This window comes from Aquarana catesbeiana, linkage group LG04 (genome assembly GCF_042186555.1).
Source record: "Aquarana catesbeiana isolate 2022-GZ linkage group LG04, ASM4218655v1, whole genome shotgun sequence".
NCBI classification, from domain to species: domain Eukaryota; kingdom Metazoa; phylum Chordata; class Amphibia; order Anura; family Ranidae; genus Aquarana; species Aquarana catesbeiana.
Window position 1 is genome coordinate 133,250,375 of NC_133327.1, and position 19,567 is coordinate 133,269,941.

The window sequence follows — 19,567 nt, forward strand, 5'->3', positions numbered from 1 at the left end:
AACGTCAGCTTGTTCAATTAAGCTTTGACAAAAAAAGTAAGCTGATTGGTTTCCATGCAGAACAGCTCCAGATTTTGCTCTCTCAATTTTTAGTAAATGTACAAATACAGAAATTTTTGCCCTTGGGACTTTGAATGAGGTGTGACACTGATATAGATGAAATAAAAAACAGATTTATTGGTTCACACAACATGTACAGTAGCCACAAACAGATAGGTATATGAACAGATTCATAATGTTGTACACATAGTATTGCAGTAAAATACAATTTGCCATAACACAGGTCCAAAATAAGTACAAGGTTGCATCAACCCACAGGGGTTGATGCAAACTTGATATCTCTAAGGTAAAAACTGTATACGTGTAATGGAGAAGGTAAATTGATTGTATAGGGTCAAAACGTTAAAGGACCGCCACGTTGTTCCCATACTTACAAAACTGTTAGAGGGAATACACATGCTCATATTCAGCGGACTAGTGCTGAAAATGTCTGTCCCGGGAGCTGTGGGTGTAAGATCCAAAAAAGCCCGGTAGGCCAAACAGGGAGTACTTGGGCCCAAAGCAACATGGCCTCCATGATGATGACTGTAGAAGCCATACCAGAAAATAAACCTCTCTACCACAACGTATAACTTTAGTGTCCGACTGAAAGCAATGAATATAATGCTGAACAGAAAGTGCAAGTGTATGTCAATATCCCTGAAGGTGACTGAGGTGAATATAATAAATGCTCAGAGATAAGGCAGAAAGTGAAAAATGAATGAGTGACAAGGGTCCCCTACACCCACAGCTCCTGGGACAGACATTTCCAGCACTAGTCCGCTGAATATGAGCATGTGTATTCCCTCTAATAGTTTTGTAAGTTATGGGCACAATATGGTGGTCCTTTAACGTTTTGACTCTATACAATTAATTTACCTTCTCCATTATACTTTCTGCAATACTATGTGTACAACATTACAAATCTGTTCATATACCTGACATCAGTTTGTGGCTACTGTAGATCTTGTGTGAACCAATAAATCAGTTTTTCTTTATTTCATCAATGTCAGTATCACACCACATTCAAAGTCCCAAAGGCAAACATTTCTGTATTTGTATGTTCAATAGGGATGGAGGTGCACCACGTGGTACACCAGGTCACACTTTATTGATATTTTTTGTAAATAAACCCCTATATGTCAGCATACACTGCCTGTCATTAGACTACACTTGAATTTATTCAATTGTGCCAGAGGTGCTCAGTCTTTATGTTGGAGCGCCAGATTTCAGTTAGTATTTTGCTTTCTAATTGTTTGTGAATTACAGAAGATGTGACACAACAGTTTAGATCCTACCCCTTAGATGAAGCTCTCTGGATTTGTAATGAGATTTATATAGAGCCAGTTAGGGATGCACCGATACCGAGTATTTTCACGAGTACTCATGAAAATGCTCCCAATACTAAAAACAATACTTTGCAGTGCGAGTTGTGTCCATACAAACTGGGTGCAAATCACACTGCAATGAATCGCATTCTATTCGAACAGGAATGCAGTGCGATTCCTGTCCAAATCGCATGCAATTTCCCCCACCGCTCCTATGTATGTGAACCCAGTAAAGAAAGTGAAGCTCCATGTAGTGCAGCAATAGGCAGTTTATTAAAATGTTATAACAACTCACAAAGTAAATATCTAGTCAAATCCATATCTGCAGTGTCCCTGACCTGCCAATGATGGTAAACCACCATGTCCGGTGGTCCGCCCCAAAGCTAACATCACTTCCGCCCTATACCCAAAAGAGTCTTGGAACTTTTTCAGCCCTGTGAGCACCTCCAGTGGCTATGGTTTGCTATCATCGGTGGGACGGGGACGCTGCAGATATGGATTGGACTAGATATTTACTTTGTGAGTTGTTATAGCATTTTAATAAACTGCCTATTGCTGCACTACATAGCAGTTCACTTTCTCTACTGGGTTTATACACACTGGAGCGGTGGGGGAAATCGCATACGATTCGGACAGGAATCACACTGCATTCCTGCTCAAATCACATTGGATTCTTTGCATTGGAATTTGCGCCAATTCCTTTTGTATGGACGCAAATCGCACAGCAAAGTGTCGGTATTCGTATTGATGAGTACTTGACCGAAAGTATCGGTACTTGCCGATAAAACGGTATCTGTGCATCCCTAGAGCCAGTGTGCTCTGGCAGACTCTTGCAGCATATGCAGCAATCCATCTCAATCCATAAACAGCAGTGACCCTGGTCCAAGCACATCTGTGCTCCTTTAACCCCACCTCAGGTGCCAGCTTGCCTCTGACCCAAGTTAATATAATTCAAAGAATGTCATGGCCAGACATCAAGTAACAATCTCAATAAACATTAAACATTGTTCCAAACAAGCAGCTCTGTTTGGCTTGGAATAATCATAGAGTAGTAGAAAACCAGGAATAGCTTAATTTATGAAGAGTAATGTTTAGTGGAGATCCCAGCTTAGTTTGGCTGTCGTTCTTTGGATCAGTTTACTTTAGTCATTGTTCCAGTGGATTTTACAAGCTAGTGTACCTGAAGAGCTCATATGAACTCTTGAAATAACATGGGGAGAACATACAATCTTGAAGTATGTAGTGCACCTGATTGGAATCTAAAGCTCTACTACTGCAAGGCACTGGTGATTCTCTATGGGCGAAATCTCCAACTTTTGTTTTCTGTGCTAAAGTGGATGTAAACCCAAAAATTCAAAACTACAATGAACACACTACCTTAATCTGCAAAGCATGAAAATTATTCTGTCCCCAGTCTGGCAGGGAAATGAGCAGGCAGACTTCTGCATTACTACTCTGTTTCCCAAAGTGAAAAAATCCATCACCCATAAAAAATAGGTGTCACCATAGCCCCTCTCCTGTTGACCACCTACACAATTACTCATGCATGAAGTGACCATGTCTCCTGCCGCTGCATCCACAGATCTTTCTCTCTTCTGCCCCTAGATTGGCTTTTCTGCATCTTTAGCTCTTACATGGGCGACTATGGGCCAAGACAGCTAGTTGGAGGAAAGGCACACACCCCCTCTCCACATGGTTAGAGACTTTCAGAGCTGTTCATTGAATAGTTCAGCACCCTGCTAATCTATTTATAGCACCCTCCCCAACACAAAACTCAGGCTGATTTTATCTTGGTTAAGACGACACTTTGCTACAATGTAGTGAGTGTACAGCTTGTATAACAGTGTAAATTTGCTGTCCCCTCAAAAAAACTCAACACACAGCCATTAATGTCTAAACTGCTGGCAACAAAAGTGAGTACACCCCTATGTGAAAAATGTCCAAATTGGGCCCAATTAGCCATTTTCCCTCCCCGGTGTCATGTGACTCGTTAGTGTTACAAGCTTTCAGGTGTGAATGGGGAGCGGGTGTGTTAAATTTCGCTCTCACTCTCTCATACTGGTCAGTGGAAGTTCAACATGGCACCTCATGGCAAAGAACTCTCCGAGGATCTGAAAAAAAAGAATTGTTGCTCTACATAAAGATGGCCTAGGCTTTAAGAACGTTGCCAAGACCCTAAAACTGAGCTGCAGCACGGTGACCAAGACCATACAGCAGTTTAACAGGAGTGGTCAACTAAGAACAGGCCTCGCTATGGTCGACCAAAGAAGTTGGGTGCACGTGCTCAGCGTTCTATCCAGAGGTTGTCTTTGGGAAATAGACGTACGAGTGCTGCCAGCATTGCTGCAGAGGTTGAAGGGGTGGGGGGTCAGCCTGTCAGTGCTCAGACCATACGTCGCACACTGCATCAAATTGGTCTGCATGGCTGTCGCCCCAGAAGGAAGCCTCTTCTAAAGATAATGCACAAGAAAGCCTGCAAACAGTTTGCTGAAGACAAGCAGACTAAGAACATGGATTACTGGAACCATGTCCTGTGTTCTGATGAGACCAAGATAAACTTTTTTGGTTCAGATGGTGTCAAGCATGTGTGGCAGCAACCAGGTGAGGAGTACAAAGACAAGTGTGTCTTGCCTACAGTCAAGCATTTTGGTGGGAGTGTCATGGTCTGGGGCTGCGTGAGTGCTGCCGGCACTATGGAGCTACAGTTCATTGAGGGAACCATGAATGCCAACATGTACTGTGACATACTGAAGCGGAGCATGATCCCCTCCCTTTGGAGACTGGGCCACAGGGCAGTGTTCCAACATAACAACCCCAGACACCTCCAAGATGACTCTGCCTTGCTAAAGAAGCTGAGGGTAAAGGTAATAGACTGGCCAAGCATTTCTCCAGAACTAAACTCTATTGAGCATCTGTGGGGCATCCTCAAACGGAAGGTGGAGGAGCGCAAGGTCTCTAAGATCCACCAGCTCCGTGATGTCGTCATGGAGGAGTGGAAGAGGACTCCGGTGGCAACATGTGAAGCTCTGGCGAACTCAATGCCCAAGAGGGTTAAGGCAGTGCTGGTAATTAATGGTGGCCACATAAAATATTGACACTTTGGGCACAACTTGGATATTTTCACTTGGACCCCTTTCACACTGGGGCCGCCTGTGTATTAGCGGTTAAGCGCCGCTCGTTTTAGTCGCTTGCAGGCGCTATTAACCCCAAAGAAGGGGGTTAAAACGCCTGTGTTGCGCCACTTCCGAAGCGTTTTTCAGGCCTTTTGTAAGTACTGCCCTTTCATTTCAATAGGATATATATATATATATATATATATATATATATATATATATATATATATATATATATATATATTATTTTGTGGGAATAACATGGTGTGGGTGGATTTCTGCCAGTCACAGGCTTTCTCATACCCCTCCAGCCTGTGTCTTGAAATAAGAGGGAGGTGAAGCCTCCATTAATTTACATGTAATATCCCACCCCCATTGTGTTTAGCTGGTTAGTGGGCATGGAGGAGGAGGGAGAAAGGGGGCTGTCATTTACGACTATGTATTCACGCTAACCTCCTCAAAGATGCTGCTTGCAGGACTTTTTCCAATGTCCCGCAAGCTCCTCGGCCAAGTATGAAAGCACTCAGACTTTCACACTCCGGCGGCATGGGAGACAGTTTTCAGGCGCTATTTCTAGAGCTAAAACGCCTGAAAACTGCTTCAGTGTGAATGGGGTCTTAGGGATGTACTCACTCTTGTTGCCAGCGGTTTAGACATCAATGGCTGTGTGTTGAGTTATTTTAAGGGGACAGCAAATTTACACTGTTCTACAAGCTGTACACTCACTACTTTACGTTGTAGCAAAAGTGTCATTTCTTCAGTGTTGTCTCATGAAAAAATATAATAAAATATTTACAAAAATATGAGGGGTGTATTTACTTTTGTGAGATACTATATGTGCCCAGCTCATGAATCGGGTTTACATCCACTTTTAAGGCAGTTTACTAAAGCACTACTTATCTGTCAGAGTTTCAGTGAAGCTTTGCAGTTCCCTCTGATGTGTCTCTAGTAAGAATACGGTTTAAATGGATTTCTGTTCAGCTAATAGAGGTCTCGTTTTCAGTCTCCTGTTGTGGCTCGTAATCAGGTGCCCCAGCAACAGCAGCATCTTCATCCTCATCATCATCACCATCATCATCAAGAGAAGAAGCAGTTTGACCTTCTGAGTGACCTTGGAGGAGACATCTTTGCTACGCCTGCACCTCAGCCAGTTTCCACTGCAAACTTTGCCAATTTTGCGAACTTCAACAGTCACACAGGTATGTGGCATAATTGATTATTTTTTGGGGAATATGAATCACCAATGTTACTATTGGTCAAGTAATGTTTTCTATACACTGATTTATTATAGTATCTGGACTATTTAATTTTGGCACATGTTTTTTAGTATCTATCAGTAATTTGACCCTTAAATGGAGGCTTTTATCACATTACATTTTCTACAGGGTTTATGCCAAGTATTTTGCCATGATAGTATTTATCTGTCTGTTTGACATTTATCACCTCAATGGGTTTAGGGTTAGTGTTACGGGGTTAGGTTTAGGTTAAGTGTTTGCTTTGTCAGTTTAATAGAGGTAAAGTTTGAGTTTCAGAGGTTACCTTTTTAAGTGAGAATTATAGTCATCACTCCTAGAAGAGCAGTACAAAAAGTGTTGTACCAAAATTACTGGCACTAAAATTTTTGCAAAAAAAGCATAATTTAAAGAAGCTGGAAACAGTCATATTAATTGTTCTTTTTAAACAGTTGTATTCCTGTAGCAAAGTCTGATCAGGCTTGCATTGCTCAACTCGTTTTTAATTTTATTTGCGGACTCCTGGCTTTAATATAGACTAGCAATAGCTTTTATATTAAGGAAGGGATCTGGGTGCTCTAATTCTCCCATTTCTCCCGGAAGCCTTGGACCACAGATACCTGTTTCTGGGTGACCAGCGGTTGGCAAAGTGCCTAATCTTGTCTCCATTCTCTGCTAAGAGCAGTTCTGGGTTTACGGCTGTCAGATGACCGCTAGCTGCTGCTGTGATAGGTGCTGATCAGGGACTTTCTGTCCTCAGCTCAGAATTAATGCAGGTGAGATACATTAGGAGTCTAATAGAGCCCTATACAGAGAACATGTTACTGCACAATATTATTATATTATACCCTTGTTATAGCAATAAAATGAAGTTCAAAAATAAAATGGAATAAAATCAATAAGAAAACAAAAATTGTTAGAACTCCACTGTAAAAATTATACACACCTACTTACACTTGCAAAAAGAAATAAAAAGTTGCATAACACATACTTGGGTATCACCATGAATGCAGACGTGAGATAAATAATTCTAGAGCCATTATTTTATGGTTAAAGTGATACTAAACACATACTGTTTGTTTACATTGTCCCTTCTATTTCTGTATATGGATGATGGCACTGTAATTATTTTATTAAAAAAAAAATAAAAATCATCTAAGTACCTTTTTTCCTATTCACCCAGCCCTTTCCCAGATGTATATATATAAAATTAAATCTATTATTTTGTGGTAATAGCATGGTGTGGGCGGATTTCTGCCAGTCACAGGCTGTCTCATGCCCCTCCAGCCTTTGTCTTGGAATAAGAGGGAGGTGAAGCCTCCATTCATTTACATGTAATATCCCACCCCATTGTGTTTAGCTGGTTAGTGGGCATGGAGGAGGAGGGAGAAAGGGGGCTGTTATTTACGACTATGTATTCACCCACATGTGACTCTATAGTCACATGGGCTGCTCAGATGTGATGGGGAGGAAATTTTTGGCGTAGAAACTCACGGAAAACTGCATGTGCAGAGTTGCCACTACAGCTTCAAAATCCCTAGCTGAGTTGGAGACATACAGAAAACAAATCTCATAATAACTGAGTATGAACAGCATGTAATGCACCATTTATTATTAGTTTTTTATGAGGTGGGTTTAGTGACACTTTAACTGTAAACTAAAGAGCTTTAAAGATTTTTAATGCATTGCCTATGGGCAGTATTGGGTATCCTAGTTTGTCACTGTTTCACAGTTTTTAGATTTGATATTTTTGTATTTATTTCACAATCACATCTTTTTTATATTTTGCACAGAAAATGGGGTTTTGTTTTGTGTGCATTAAATTTCATTTTATTGCATTTTTTCCTGAAAATATAGGTTTGATAATCAGTTGTGCAATTTTCTTACGACATTTTGCAACTATTAACTGTTAATTTTACAGGCCTTCTGCTTGTCAAAAATGTTTTAAGATTTTTAAGTAATCTTAAGGCCAAAAGTGCACATGTGGGCAAAAAAAATCAAAATTGCTCGAGCTGCAAAAAAGTTAGAGGTTTAGTGTAATTGAATTTCTTGTTCGGATGTTTTATCTTGGGCAATTTGTCAGTTTGGATGACCTTTCATAAATGTGACATTCCTTATTTGGGTTGCATTTGTATGTTTTTTTTTTTTTTTTTTTAATCAAAACTCCAGTCGTATAGTTAAATACACAAATATATAGATATATATTAATAAGGTAGATGAAATAGCAAAATGTGAGGTGTAGTCTATTCTTTAGCTGTGTTATCAATGAAAATGTTCATTTTTGTACTTATAGGTTCAATTTTATAGGCAGCTTTTGTTTTTCAGACCAGGAGCGATGTTAAAATACTGTAACACTATCTATTGGCCGCTGTAAGTCGCACACCACTTACAGAGGTAATTTAGCTGTAGTTCTAAGGCATAATGCCTAGTTTTTCTTTTGGGTCAAGAACAGGTTTAATAATGTAAGGAATTTCTGCATAATTCAGGATATCTGAAGCAGTGGTGTCAGATCTTTGTCTGGATGTTGGCCAGTTGCTAGGGAAAATAGGACGTTGGTGTGGTTTTCTTTTTTGTTTTTTTTTTATTTCATGTGATTTCTCGGTCTGTTTTCTTGAATGTATATTGAATGTTAACTTACACATCTTTGTTTATAATGTGTTAGTGCTTTTTCTCACCCTATTATCTTATCTCTGTGAGCCATACAAGAAAAATCAATAGATACCGGTGTAGCATAGATAGAGGAATCTTCCTTGTCTTTTTTTTTTTTTTGTGTTCAGCACCCCTGACAGTCTAAATACCCAAATCTGATTGGATGCATTTACCATTCAGTTGACGGTTTTCCTTCCCATTCAATTAATAAGTTAAATTTTGTGGCGCTGACTCAAGTTTCTGCTGATTTGGTAGGGATCAGCCAAAATTTGAGCCATATATGGCCATCTTTAGCTTGGGAGGTTGGATAAAGCGGTATTAACCACTTAAGAACTGGAAGGATTTGCCCCCTTAATGACCAGGCCATTTTTTGCGTTGCAGCACTGCGTCGCTTTAACTGACCATTTCGTGGTCGTGCAACGACGTACCAAAACAAAATTGACGTCCTTTTTTTCCACCAATATAGTTTCCTTTTGGTGGTATTTGATCACCTCTGGGTTTTTTGTTTTTTTTTGCACTACAAACAAAAAAAGACCGAGAATTTTGAAAACAAAAACATTATTTTTTACTTTTTTCTATAATATCCCCCAACAAAAATTAAAAAAAAAAAACATTTCTTCATCAGTTTAGGCCGATATTTTCTTCTACATATTTTTGGTAAAAAAAATCGCTATAAGCGTATATTGATTGGTTTGCGCAAAAGTTATAGCGTCTACAAAATAAGGGATATATTTATGGCATGTTTATTTAATTTTTTTTCTTTCTAGTAATGTCGGTGATCAGCAGGACCGTGACATTGCGGCGGACAGATCTGACACTTTTTTGGGACCATTGACATTTTATACAGCAAACCGTGCTAAAAATAGCCACTAATTACTGTATACGTGTCACTGTCAGGGAAGGGGGTTAACACTAGAGGGCGATCAAGGGGTTAAGTGTTCCCTAGGGATGGGTTTCTAACTTTGGGGGCAGTGTAGTGACTGGAGGAGACAGATCACTGTTCCTAATCACTAGGAACAGCAGATCTGTCTATCCTCCCTTGACAGAACAGGGATCTGCTTGTTTACATTGAAAGATCCCCATTCTGTCTCTCTCAGTAGCGATTTTGGGTGGCCGGCGGACATTGTGGGCGCGCACCCCTTAGTGGTCTTACAGCGGCTGGCATACAATGACAGCAGTTCGCCCAGGAGAGCCAACCTGCCGCAGTACCACTGCGGCAGCTGGTCCTTAACTGGTTAAACCAAAAAATGCAATTCTGCAGCTTATGAATCATTCGATGTGATGGCTGCATTCGTTTTTCTTTTTTTTTTTTAGGCTTTTTCTCCTCTGTTTTCACCTGGTGGTCTGGCCAGTGACACACCCTCTTATATTAGGGTGCCTATACTCTGGATGAAAGTGCAGCAAAGACATCTTTGGACAGCAGCATTGTCAGCCTGGGAGGTGGGTAGTGTGGGCCCTGTTGACATGGGGCGATTACATCTGTGCCCTGTGCTGGGCTGTGTTTTACCAGCATGGTGATGCACGCAACACCTTTTGCATTCTCATTCATGTCTATTGGGACATAGAGGCTGCACTGACACAGCCACTGTGTCCCAATATGACATCCATGCGGGTGCAGGGCCTTGAACATACCCCCATAACCAGATGGAGAGATATCCTCACCTCATCCCTGCAGAGATTGCCGAGCCAGCCGAGGACACAGAGAAGCCGCCGCTCTACAGCAATGCATGCAGTTTAGCTTCCCCAGCCACAGCGCTAATGTGTTTCTGCCCAGCCGCTTTGTGGCTGATCTCTGCATTTCAGAAGAGTCTTAAGTAAGGATGAGCCCCGACGTCTTCGCACACTTCATGTGCAGAGCCCACCAGAAAGTTGGCACGGCGCTGCGCTAATCACAGGCAGTGAGACATTTTCCCGATATGCGTCTGCAGAGATCGGGAAATGTCTCACTGCCTGTAATTAGCGCAGCGCCGTGCCGACTTCCTGGCGGGTTCTGCACGTGGAGTGTGCGAACACGCCGGAGCTCATCCTTGGTGTTAAGCAAGCCAAGGACACCCAGACGTTGGATGCAGACCACACCGCTGGTCTTTCCATTCTCCAGCACTTCCTTCTCGCCACCTAGCAGCTTCCCAGCTGATCTCTGCACAACACCAACTGCTTGCCTGCCGTTCTCTGCTAGAGATGTTAAGACCTCCACAGATGACAAGCCGATATTTTCTCCATTAATTGCAAGTACTATATTTATTCGCACACTAGGTTTACTCAGGACCTACAGTGAGGAGAAAAACGTATTTGATCCACTGCTGATTTTGTACGTTTGCCTACTGACAAAATAAGATCAGTCTATAATTTTAATGGTAGGTTTATTTTTACAGTGAGAGACAGAAAAACTACATCCATCCAGAAAAATGCATTTAAAAAAAAGCTATGAATTGATTTGCATTTTAATGAGTGAAATAAGTATTTGATCTCCTATCAATCAGCAAGATTTCTGGCTCCCGAGCTGAGATTAGGAGCACTCTCTTAAAGGGAGTGCTCCTGATCTCCGCTGGTTACCTGTATAAAAGACACCTGTCCACAGAAGCAATCAGATTCCAACCTCTCCACCATGGCCAAGACCAAAGAGCTGTCCAAGGATGCAGGGGACAAGATCGGCAAATGGAAGAAACACAAAATAACTGTCACGGGAGAATCTTGTAAATGATCTCAAGGCACCTGAGACCATTGTCACTAAGAAAACAATTGGTAATACACTATGCTGTGAAGGACTGAAATCCTGCAGCGCCCGCAAGGTCGCCCTGTTCAAGAAAGTTCTTGTACAGGCCTGACTGAAGTTTGCTAACGAACATCTGAATGTGTCCAAAGGAGGAGAGCTGGGTGAAAGTGTTGTAGTCAGATGAGACCAAATCAAGCTCTTTGGCATCAACTCAACTCGTGTGTTTGGAGGAGGAATGCTGCCTATGACCCCCAAGAACACCATCCTCACCATCAAACATGGAGGTGGAAACATTATGGCTTGGGGGTGTTTTTCTGCTAAAGGTACAGGCCCACTTTGTGGCATTGAGGGGCCAATGGACAGGGCAATGTATTGTAAAATCTTTAATGAGAATCTTTTTCCCTCAGCCAGAACACTGAAGATGGGTCGTGGATGGGTCTTCCAGTATGACAATGACCCAAAACACACAGCCAAGCAGCACAGGAGTGGCTCAAGAAGCACATTAAGGTCCTGGAATGTCCTAGGCAGTTTCCAGGGCTCAATCCCATAGAAAATATGTAGATGGAGCTGAAGGTTCGAGTTACTAAACGTCAGCCTTGAAACCTTAAAGACTTGGAGAGGATCTGCAAAGAGGAGTGGGACAAAATCTTTCCTGAAATGTGTGCAAAACTGGTGTTCATCTACAAGAAACGTCTGACTACTGTGATTTGGGTCAAATACTTATTTCAATCATTAAAATGCAAATTATTTTATAACTTTTTTGAAATGCGTTTTTCTGAATTTTTTTTTTGTTCTGTCTCTAACTGTTAAAATAAACCTACCATTAACCACTTTCATACAGGGCCTATTCTGGCACTCCTCTCCTACATGTAAAAATCATAATTTTTTTTGCTAGAAAATTACTCAGAACCCTCTAACATTATATATGGTTTTTTGTAGCAGACATCCTAGGGAATAAAATGGCAGTCGTTGCAAGTTTTTATCTCGCACGGTATTTTGGGGGAAAATTTTCATGAATTAAAAAATAACAAAAAAGTAAAGTTAGCCCAATTTTTTTGTATACTATAAAAGATGTTACGCCGAATAAATAGATACCCAACATGTCACTCTTTAAAACTGCGCATACTCATGGAATGGCGCCAAACTTCGGTACTTAAAAATCTCCATAGGCGACGCTTTAAAATTTTTTACAGGTTACCAGTTTAGAGTTACAGAGGAGGTCTAGTGCTAGAATTGCTGCTAGCGCTCTCCTTTTTAGAATAAAGGTTTTACATAAATCAAAATCTGACCATTGTAAGTGTCACAAACTGTTGTAATCAATGCAAGCCTAAACACCATCAACACAGGGCCTAAATGTCATTCAGATAACTTTACTGGGTTTGATGTAGCTGAATACATTTTTTTTCATATCATAAGTAGTTGCTCCTGATACCTGAGCAGTTACACAACTACCGTTTCAAAAATGTTATATTGCAGCTATCAGTGATTTAGGCTCGGTTCAGACTGCTGCGACATGGGATCCGACTTGAGACCCCAAGTCACATGACATGTCAAATTCAGTGTTTCTCTACGACAACTGTCTTACCTGATGCTACATAAGTCGCTCCAACTTTAGAAAAGGTTCCTGCACTACTTTGGTCCGACTTGGGTGAGATTTCAGCCCTTGTACAGGCTTCTAAATAGCATCTGAGTCCGATCAAGTCAGAAGAAAGTTGCAGTGCAAGTCCTATGACCTTTTCCTCTCAGCAGTTTGAAGCAGTGCTGAATGTCAGGAGGGAATTGGCCGGTTCTATAGAAACGGCCATCATTTGGCCTATGTGTATGGCAGCCGGTTCGACAGAAGCCGGCCGATTGGAAAACCAAAAAAGGTCTGTCTATTGGCTCCCGGTCAACGCTTTCTGCCAATGGGCTGTCCCCCTGTCAAAACAGGGGAGATTTCTGTACTAACATTGGATTGTTAGTACAGTGGTTCTGACCTGAGCTGTCAGTTGTTGTTTTTTTTTTTTTGTTCAACCCAGCGCGAGGCTGCACTGTAACACACTGTTAGTGATCAGGGCAGAAAGAGGGAAGGGTGTATTGTACAACACTGAGAAGCCATTGTCAACCAAGGCTTCTCCAGAGGTTCCAAGGGCGTTCTTAGGCCGAGGCTGTTTAATTTCCCATCTGATGGTGCCTTTGTATTTTCAGGTCCATCCCCACTTGCCAGAGCCAGTAGCATGACACCAGTGATCTTTTAGGCAGACTAAGTGTGGCATTCCAACCATCACTGTAAGGGAGGCATGCGTCCCACTGACCACCAATGTAAGTGGTGTCTTCCTAATGAACCCCTTTGGACTAATAGCAGGTGTTCACTGAGACTGAAAAGTTATTTCAATGGTTCATCTGAGGCAAAAAGGTTGACAAGGTAGAGACTTCTCTGTCCTCCAGGGCCCCCATAGTAGACCAAGGTATTCAAGTGGTTAAAGAACTCCTCATTACCTAAAATTTATTCTGTTACAGAGCTATTTAGTACTCTAAATAAATATACTGTATAATAACTTTATCATTTATTCTGAAACTATCAGGGCTGCTTTTATACAGATTATCTAGTTACCTAAACCAGACAATCTGTATATGTATGATGTCTCTGTCTTCCCTAATTTAATATCATTAGTAGTCCCTTTGAGCCATGCTGTATCTGGCTGCCCTGAGCACTGATGCCTATAGTATGCATAAAACAGAACTATAGCTATTATTGTATAATTGCTGGAAGAAAGGCTTTTATTGAAGAAGAGACTCTGTATGCCCCTTACTCAGTGAAAGTTTATCTAATGCCTGCCAGCAATGTTTCTTTTAAATATACAATGAGCCACACAGGCACAGCTCAGTGTACATTCTTGCCAATGCCTTGGTTCCAGAATGATTTAACTGCTGCAGCCTTGCCGCAGCAGTGACGCAAGGGTTGCGTCATGAGTCTGCCCAAGATGGTGAGAGATGCTGAAATGGGAAGAAGGCTGAGTGAAGATGGAAAAACACCAGCGAGGGAGCTTGCATTCCTGCAGGAGAGATTTTTACAGAGGACTTAAAGACTCCACTTTCGTGAGAAAAAAATTTAATTTGCAAATAAAAAATATAACCTATACATTTGCTACACAAGCCATGTTCTAATTTAATGGTTTTAAAAAATACATTTCCTTCTCAATCTCCAGCACTGTCATTTTCTGTAAAATTCAATGCAATATGGCAACCTGGAGGTGTTCTGTACACAGTGTATAGAACACATCCAAAAATGTCATTTCAGGCTTGCTTGTGTGGTTGGCTCACTGATTTTCCCAGAAGTCTGCACTAAAGTCTGATTGTAGGCACCCCCTGTAAAAAAAAAAAAAAAAGTAGGTTTTGGTGAGATACTCTCAATAGTTTAATCCCTTCTAAAGGGATGCAAACACTGCAGCTTTTCTTATTAGAACATATTGCGTCAGCAGTGAGACCCTCCCTTTCAGAATGTGTATGCGATCAGTCTGGTGAATCATTTAGCTATTTCTTCACAGCAACAAATTGTAGGAATATGCTACAAAGTTTGTTAAAATCCCTGCAATGTGCATGGATCACCAGAGGGTTTTTTTTTTCCCCTCAACAAAAGGAGTTACTTTTGTGGCCATAGTTCTCTTCTGGGTCACAGGAGTGCACTTTTGCTCTCCTGTGACCCAGAATCGGCTAACAGCGGGCTAAAGCCTGCTGTTGGCTTACGCCGAAGAGCCTCTCAGGGCTTTGGAAGAATCCTGACCAGGATCCACCCAGCTGCTTGACTTACAGTTGGCGAAGCCAGCTGCGGCTGCCCCATTTCCAACTCTGTGCTCCAGTGAGCGTTGGAGGGGCAGAGCAGAGAAAAGTGACTGACAGTCACTGCTCTCTTCTCCAGGAAAACTGAGACTGAATAGTGGTTATGTGATTACTCAATTCTTGGTCTTGGCGATGGTGGGTGACAGCTATAGCGTTAGACTGATCTTGCAGCATGGAGGCGAGTGTGTTTTTCTTTTTTTTTTTGGTACCCCAAACTTCTTTAGGTTCTGCTTTAACGCAAATCTAAACTCAAAAACAAATTATTGCAGTTTACTAGTCCTTAGATGTTCTGGCTGTATTGGCTTTTTTTCTCTCCTGGTAATCCTGCAAATAACATACTTCCAGTCCTAGGGCGGCCATGGTCACAGTTCTGCAGTATCTATGGAGGGAGTCATGGTTGACATAAAGCTGCTCTCCTGATTTGAACTAAAAACGCATCTTCCTCTCCTTCTCCTACATGGGGAGCAAGGGAATTAGTTTTTTTTTTTTTTTTTTTTTTTTTTTTTGATGGGATAGCTTGAAAGGAAGAAAATGTGCTTTCAGTTTCTTCCTACTGCGTATGCGCGAGTTGCGCTGTACTTTCTGAATGGTCCCGCTGTCTTCTGGGACCTCCTGGGACCTCTGTGTCTCCTGGAAGGAAGGAGGGACCAGAAGTTTCATAGATCACCGATCTTACACGGAGGTGGGAGCAGATACCTTGTTTTGACAGGTAACCGCCTCCCCGAAAGGTGCTAAATGTGGCAGTGGAAGGGAGGAGGAAGCAAACAAACGGAGCTTCCCCTTTTGTGTGGAGCTTCGCTTTAAGTCCTGCTAGATGACCTCAGGGTGGCCCTTTTTGCAGGTATAGCTATGTAAAACATTAAACGTGCCTACAGTGGATGAAAAAAGTCTACACACCCCTGTTAAAATGTCAGGTTTCTGTGATATAAAAAATGAGACAAAGATAAATCATTTCAGAGCTTTTTCCGCCTTTAATGTGACCTTTAAACTGTAACTGCAACTCATTTGAACAACAAACTGAAATCTGTTAGGTGGAGGGAAGTAAAAATAAAAAACTAAAAAAATATGGTTGCATAAGTGTGCACACCCAAATTCTTTGTTGAAGCACCATTTGATTTTATTACAGCACTCAGTCTTTTTGGGTATGAGTCAGCATTGCACTCCTTGACTTGGCAATATTTGCCCACTCTTCTTTGAAAAAACACTTAAAATCTGACAGATTGTGAGGGCATCTCCTGTGCACAGCCCTCTTCAGATCACCCCACAGATTTGCAATCGGATTCAGGTCTTGGCTCTGGCTGGGCCATTCCAAAAGGTTATTTTCCGGTAAAGCCATTCCTTTGTTGATTTGGATGTATGCTTTGGGTCATTGTCATGCTAAAAGATGAACTTCCTCTTCTCGTTCAGCTTTCTAGCAGAAGCCTGAAGGTTTTGTGCCAATATTGACTGGTATTTGGAACTGTTCATAATTCCCTCTACCTTGACTAAGGTGTTCCAGCTGAAGAAAAACCGCCCCAAAGCATGATGCTGCCACCACCATGCTTCACTGTGGGTATGGTGTTCTTTTGGTGATGTGCAGTGTTGTTTTTGTGCCAAACATATCTTTTGAAATTATGGCCAAAAAGTTCAACCTTGGTTTCATCAGACCAGAACACCTTTTCCCATATGCTTTTGGGAGACTTCAGATGTGTTTTTGCAAAATTTAGCTGGGCTTGGTTGTTTTTCTTCGTAAGAAAAGGCTTCCGTCTTGCCACTCTACCCCATAGACCAGACATATGAAGAATACGAGAGATTGTTGTCACATGTATCACACAGCCAGTACTTGCCAGATATTCCAGCAGCTCCTTTTGGCCTCTTGGCAGCCTTTCTTCTTGTCTTTTCACTAATTTTGGACGTCCAGTTCTTGGTAATGTCACTGTTGTGCCATATTTTCTCCACTTGATGACTGTCTTCACTGTGTTCCATGGTATATCTAATGCCCTGGAAATTCTTTTGTACCCTTCTTCTGACTGATACCTTTTAACAGTGAGATCCCTCTGATGCTTTGGAAGCTCTCTGCGGACCAGGGCTTTTGCTGTAGGATGCGACTAAGAAAATGTCAGGAAAGACCTACTAGAACAGCTTAACTTTATTTTGGATTAGTCGGAGGCACATTAAATGATGGCTGGTGTGTACTGACTCCTATTTAACATGAGTTTGAATGTGATTGCTTAATTCTGAACACAGCTACATCACTAGTTATAAGAGGGTGTGCACACACTTATTTTTTTATTTTTATATCTTCCCGCTTAAAAGATTTTAGTTTTGTTTTTCAACCGAGTTGTACAGTTTATAGGTCACATTAAAGGTGGAAAAAGTTCTTAAATGATTTGTGTTTGTCATTTTTTTCTTTAATCACAGAAACCTGACATTTTAACAGGGGTGTGTAGACTCTATCCACTGTATACTGTTTAACCCCTTCCCGACCAGCCACCGCAGTTATACTGCGACAGGTTGGCTCCCCTGGGTGAACCAACGTAGCTGTCTGTCGTTTCGCCTTGTGACCACTAGCTGGCGCATGCGCGCTGCCGGAGCCGATGCTCGTGCCCGGCGGTCACAATCGCTCCACACAGAGACCGAACGGAGATCTGTCAATGTAAACAGACAGATCTCCGTGCTATCAGGGGTGAGGCGAACAATCCGTTGTTCATACCAAGTATGAACAAAGATCAGTCTCCTCACCCAGGCAGTCCCATCCCCCCACAGTTAGAATCGCTCCCTAGGGAACACATTTAACCCCTTGATTGCCCCCTAGTGTTAACCCTTTCCCTGCCAGTGACATTTACACAGTAATCGGTGCATTTTTATAGCACTGATCGCTGTATAAATGCCAATGGTCCCTAAAATGTGTCAAGTGTCTGATCTGTCCACCATAATGTCGCAGTCCCGATAAACGCTGATCGCAGCCATTAATGGTGAAAAAAAATAAAATAAAAAATAATAATAATAATGCCATAAATCTTTCCCCTATTTTGTAGATGCTAAAACTTTTTCGCAAACCAATCAATATACGCTTATTGTGATTTATTTTTTTTTTTTATTTACCAGAAATATGTAGAAGAATACATATCGTGCGAAAAAATTTGCTTTTTTTAAAAAAAAATTGGGGATATTTATTATAGCACAAAGTACAAAATATTGTGTGTCCTTTTTTGAAGAAGAAAAAAAAAAAAAAAAAAAAATTGTTGCTCTTTTTGTTTATAGCGCAAAAAATAAAAACCGCAGAGATGGTCAAATACCACCAAAAAAAAATCTCTATTTGTGGGAAAAAAAGACGGCAATTTTGTTTGGGTACAACATCGCACAACCGCACAATTGTCAGTTAAAGCGATGCAGTGTTGAATCGCAAAAATGGCCTGGTCATTGAGCAGCCAAATCTTCCGAGCTGAAGTGCTTAAAATCCAGTAATACTGTCTCGCCTTATTCTGCACATGCTCAGTTGCCCTATATTTTTAAGCACTCTTGGGTTTGTAGAGGGCAATCTGCTGACAGCCTTAAAGCAGAATCAAACCCTCCTATCCCTTACAGCCAAGGAAGCTGCATCTGTTTGATCTGCAACTGCCATGGTGCTGCACATGTGATCAGTTATGATCTCAGCCATTTGATGGTTTGGTTTAGGACACAAGCGAATGTAACAGTCAGCAATCCAAACATTCCAGAAATGTAACTGTTTTTTAAAACCGTTAAATCAATGGGTTTAGTTCCACTTTATGATTTACTGCAGTTCAGGGGCTCTGGGCTTCAGCAAAATGGCAGCCTCCAGCAAGAAGACACAGGAGCATTGCTGGAGGCAATTTACAGCACATACTAATTTTGCTAGCATAATTAACTGCATGCCGACCAGCTGCCGTCGTTATACGGCGGAAGGTTGACTCTCCTGCGCGAATCACCATAGCTGTACGTCAGCTCGCACAGTTGTGGGCGCGTGCTGCCGTCAGTGCATGCCCCCTGCTTGCTGCAGGAGCATGCCCACTCGATGTCCTCCTGCGATCGCCTAGTACAGAGGCAGAACGGGGATCTGCCTTTGTAAACAAGGCGAATCCCTGTTCTGACAGGGAACATGACCGCGATCTACTGTTCCCAGTCATCAGGTGATCTGTCATGTCCCTGGCAGCCTATCCCCCCTACAGTTAGGGAGCACAGTCCACCCCTTGATCGCCCCCTAGTGTTAACCCCCTTCCCTGCCAGTGTCATTTTTACATTGATCAGTGCATTTCTATAGCATATAATGTCACTGGTCCCCAAAAAGTGTCATTTGGGTCAGATTTGTCCGCCGCAATGTCGCAGTCCCACTAAAAATCGCAGATTGCCATTACAATTAAAATAAAAAAAAAAATAAATAAAAAAAAGTCCCTAAATCTATCCCATAGTTTGTAGATGCCATAACTTTTGCGCACATCAATCACATCACGCCTATTGGGGTTTTTTTTTTTTTACGAAGAATATAGGTCGGCCTAAACTGATAAATAAATTTTTTTTTTTTTAATGTATTTTTTTTTGGATATGTATTATAGCAAAAAGTAAAAAAAAAAACACCAAAAGAAAGCTCCATATGTGGGAAATTTTGTTTGGGTACCTGTCGCACGACCACGCAATTGTCAGTTAAAGCGACGCAGTGCCGTCTCGCAAAAAATG

The 19,567-nt window shown here is 41.6% G+C and overlaps 1 protein-coding gene across 10 annotated transcripts in view; it reads left to right on the top strand.

Annotated features, from left to right (window-relative positions):
* The window catches only part of AGFG1 (ArfGAP with FG repeats 1), a 150,471-nt gene that overhangs the window by 76,657 nt on the left and 54,247 nt on the right, over positions 1-19,567 (top strand). For 9 of the 10 annotated variants that reach the window (XM_073625683.1, XM_073625675.1, XM_073625681.1 and 6 more), the window contains exon 5: positions 5,484-5,679. In XM_073625683.1, the coding sequence (XP_073481784.1) occupies positions 5,484-5,679 (196 nt within the window). The remainder of the gene's footprint in view (positions 1-5,483; positions 5,680-19,567) is intronic. The other variant, XM_073625676.1, reaches the window with a different exon arrangement.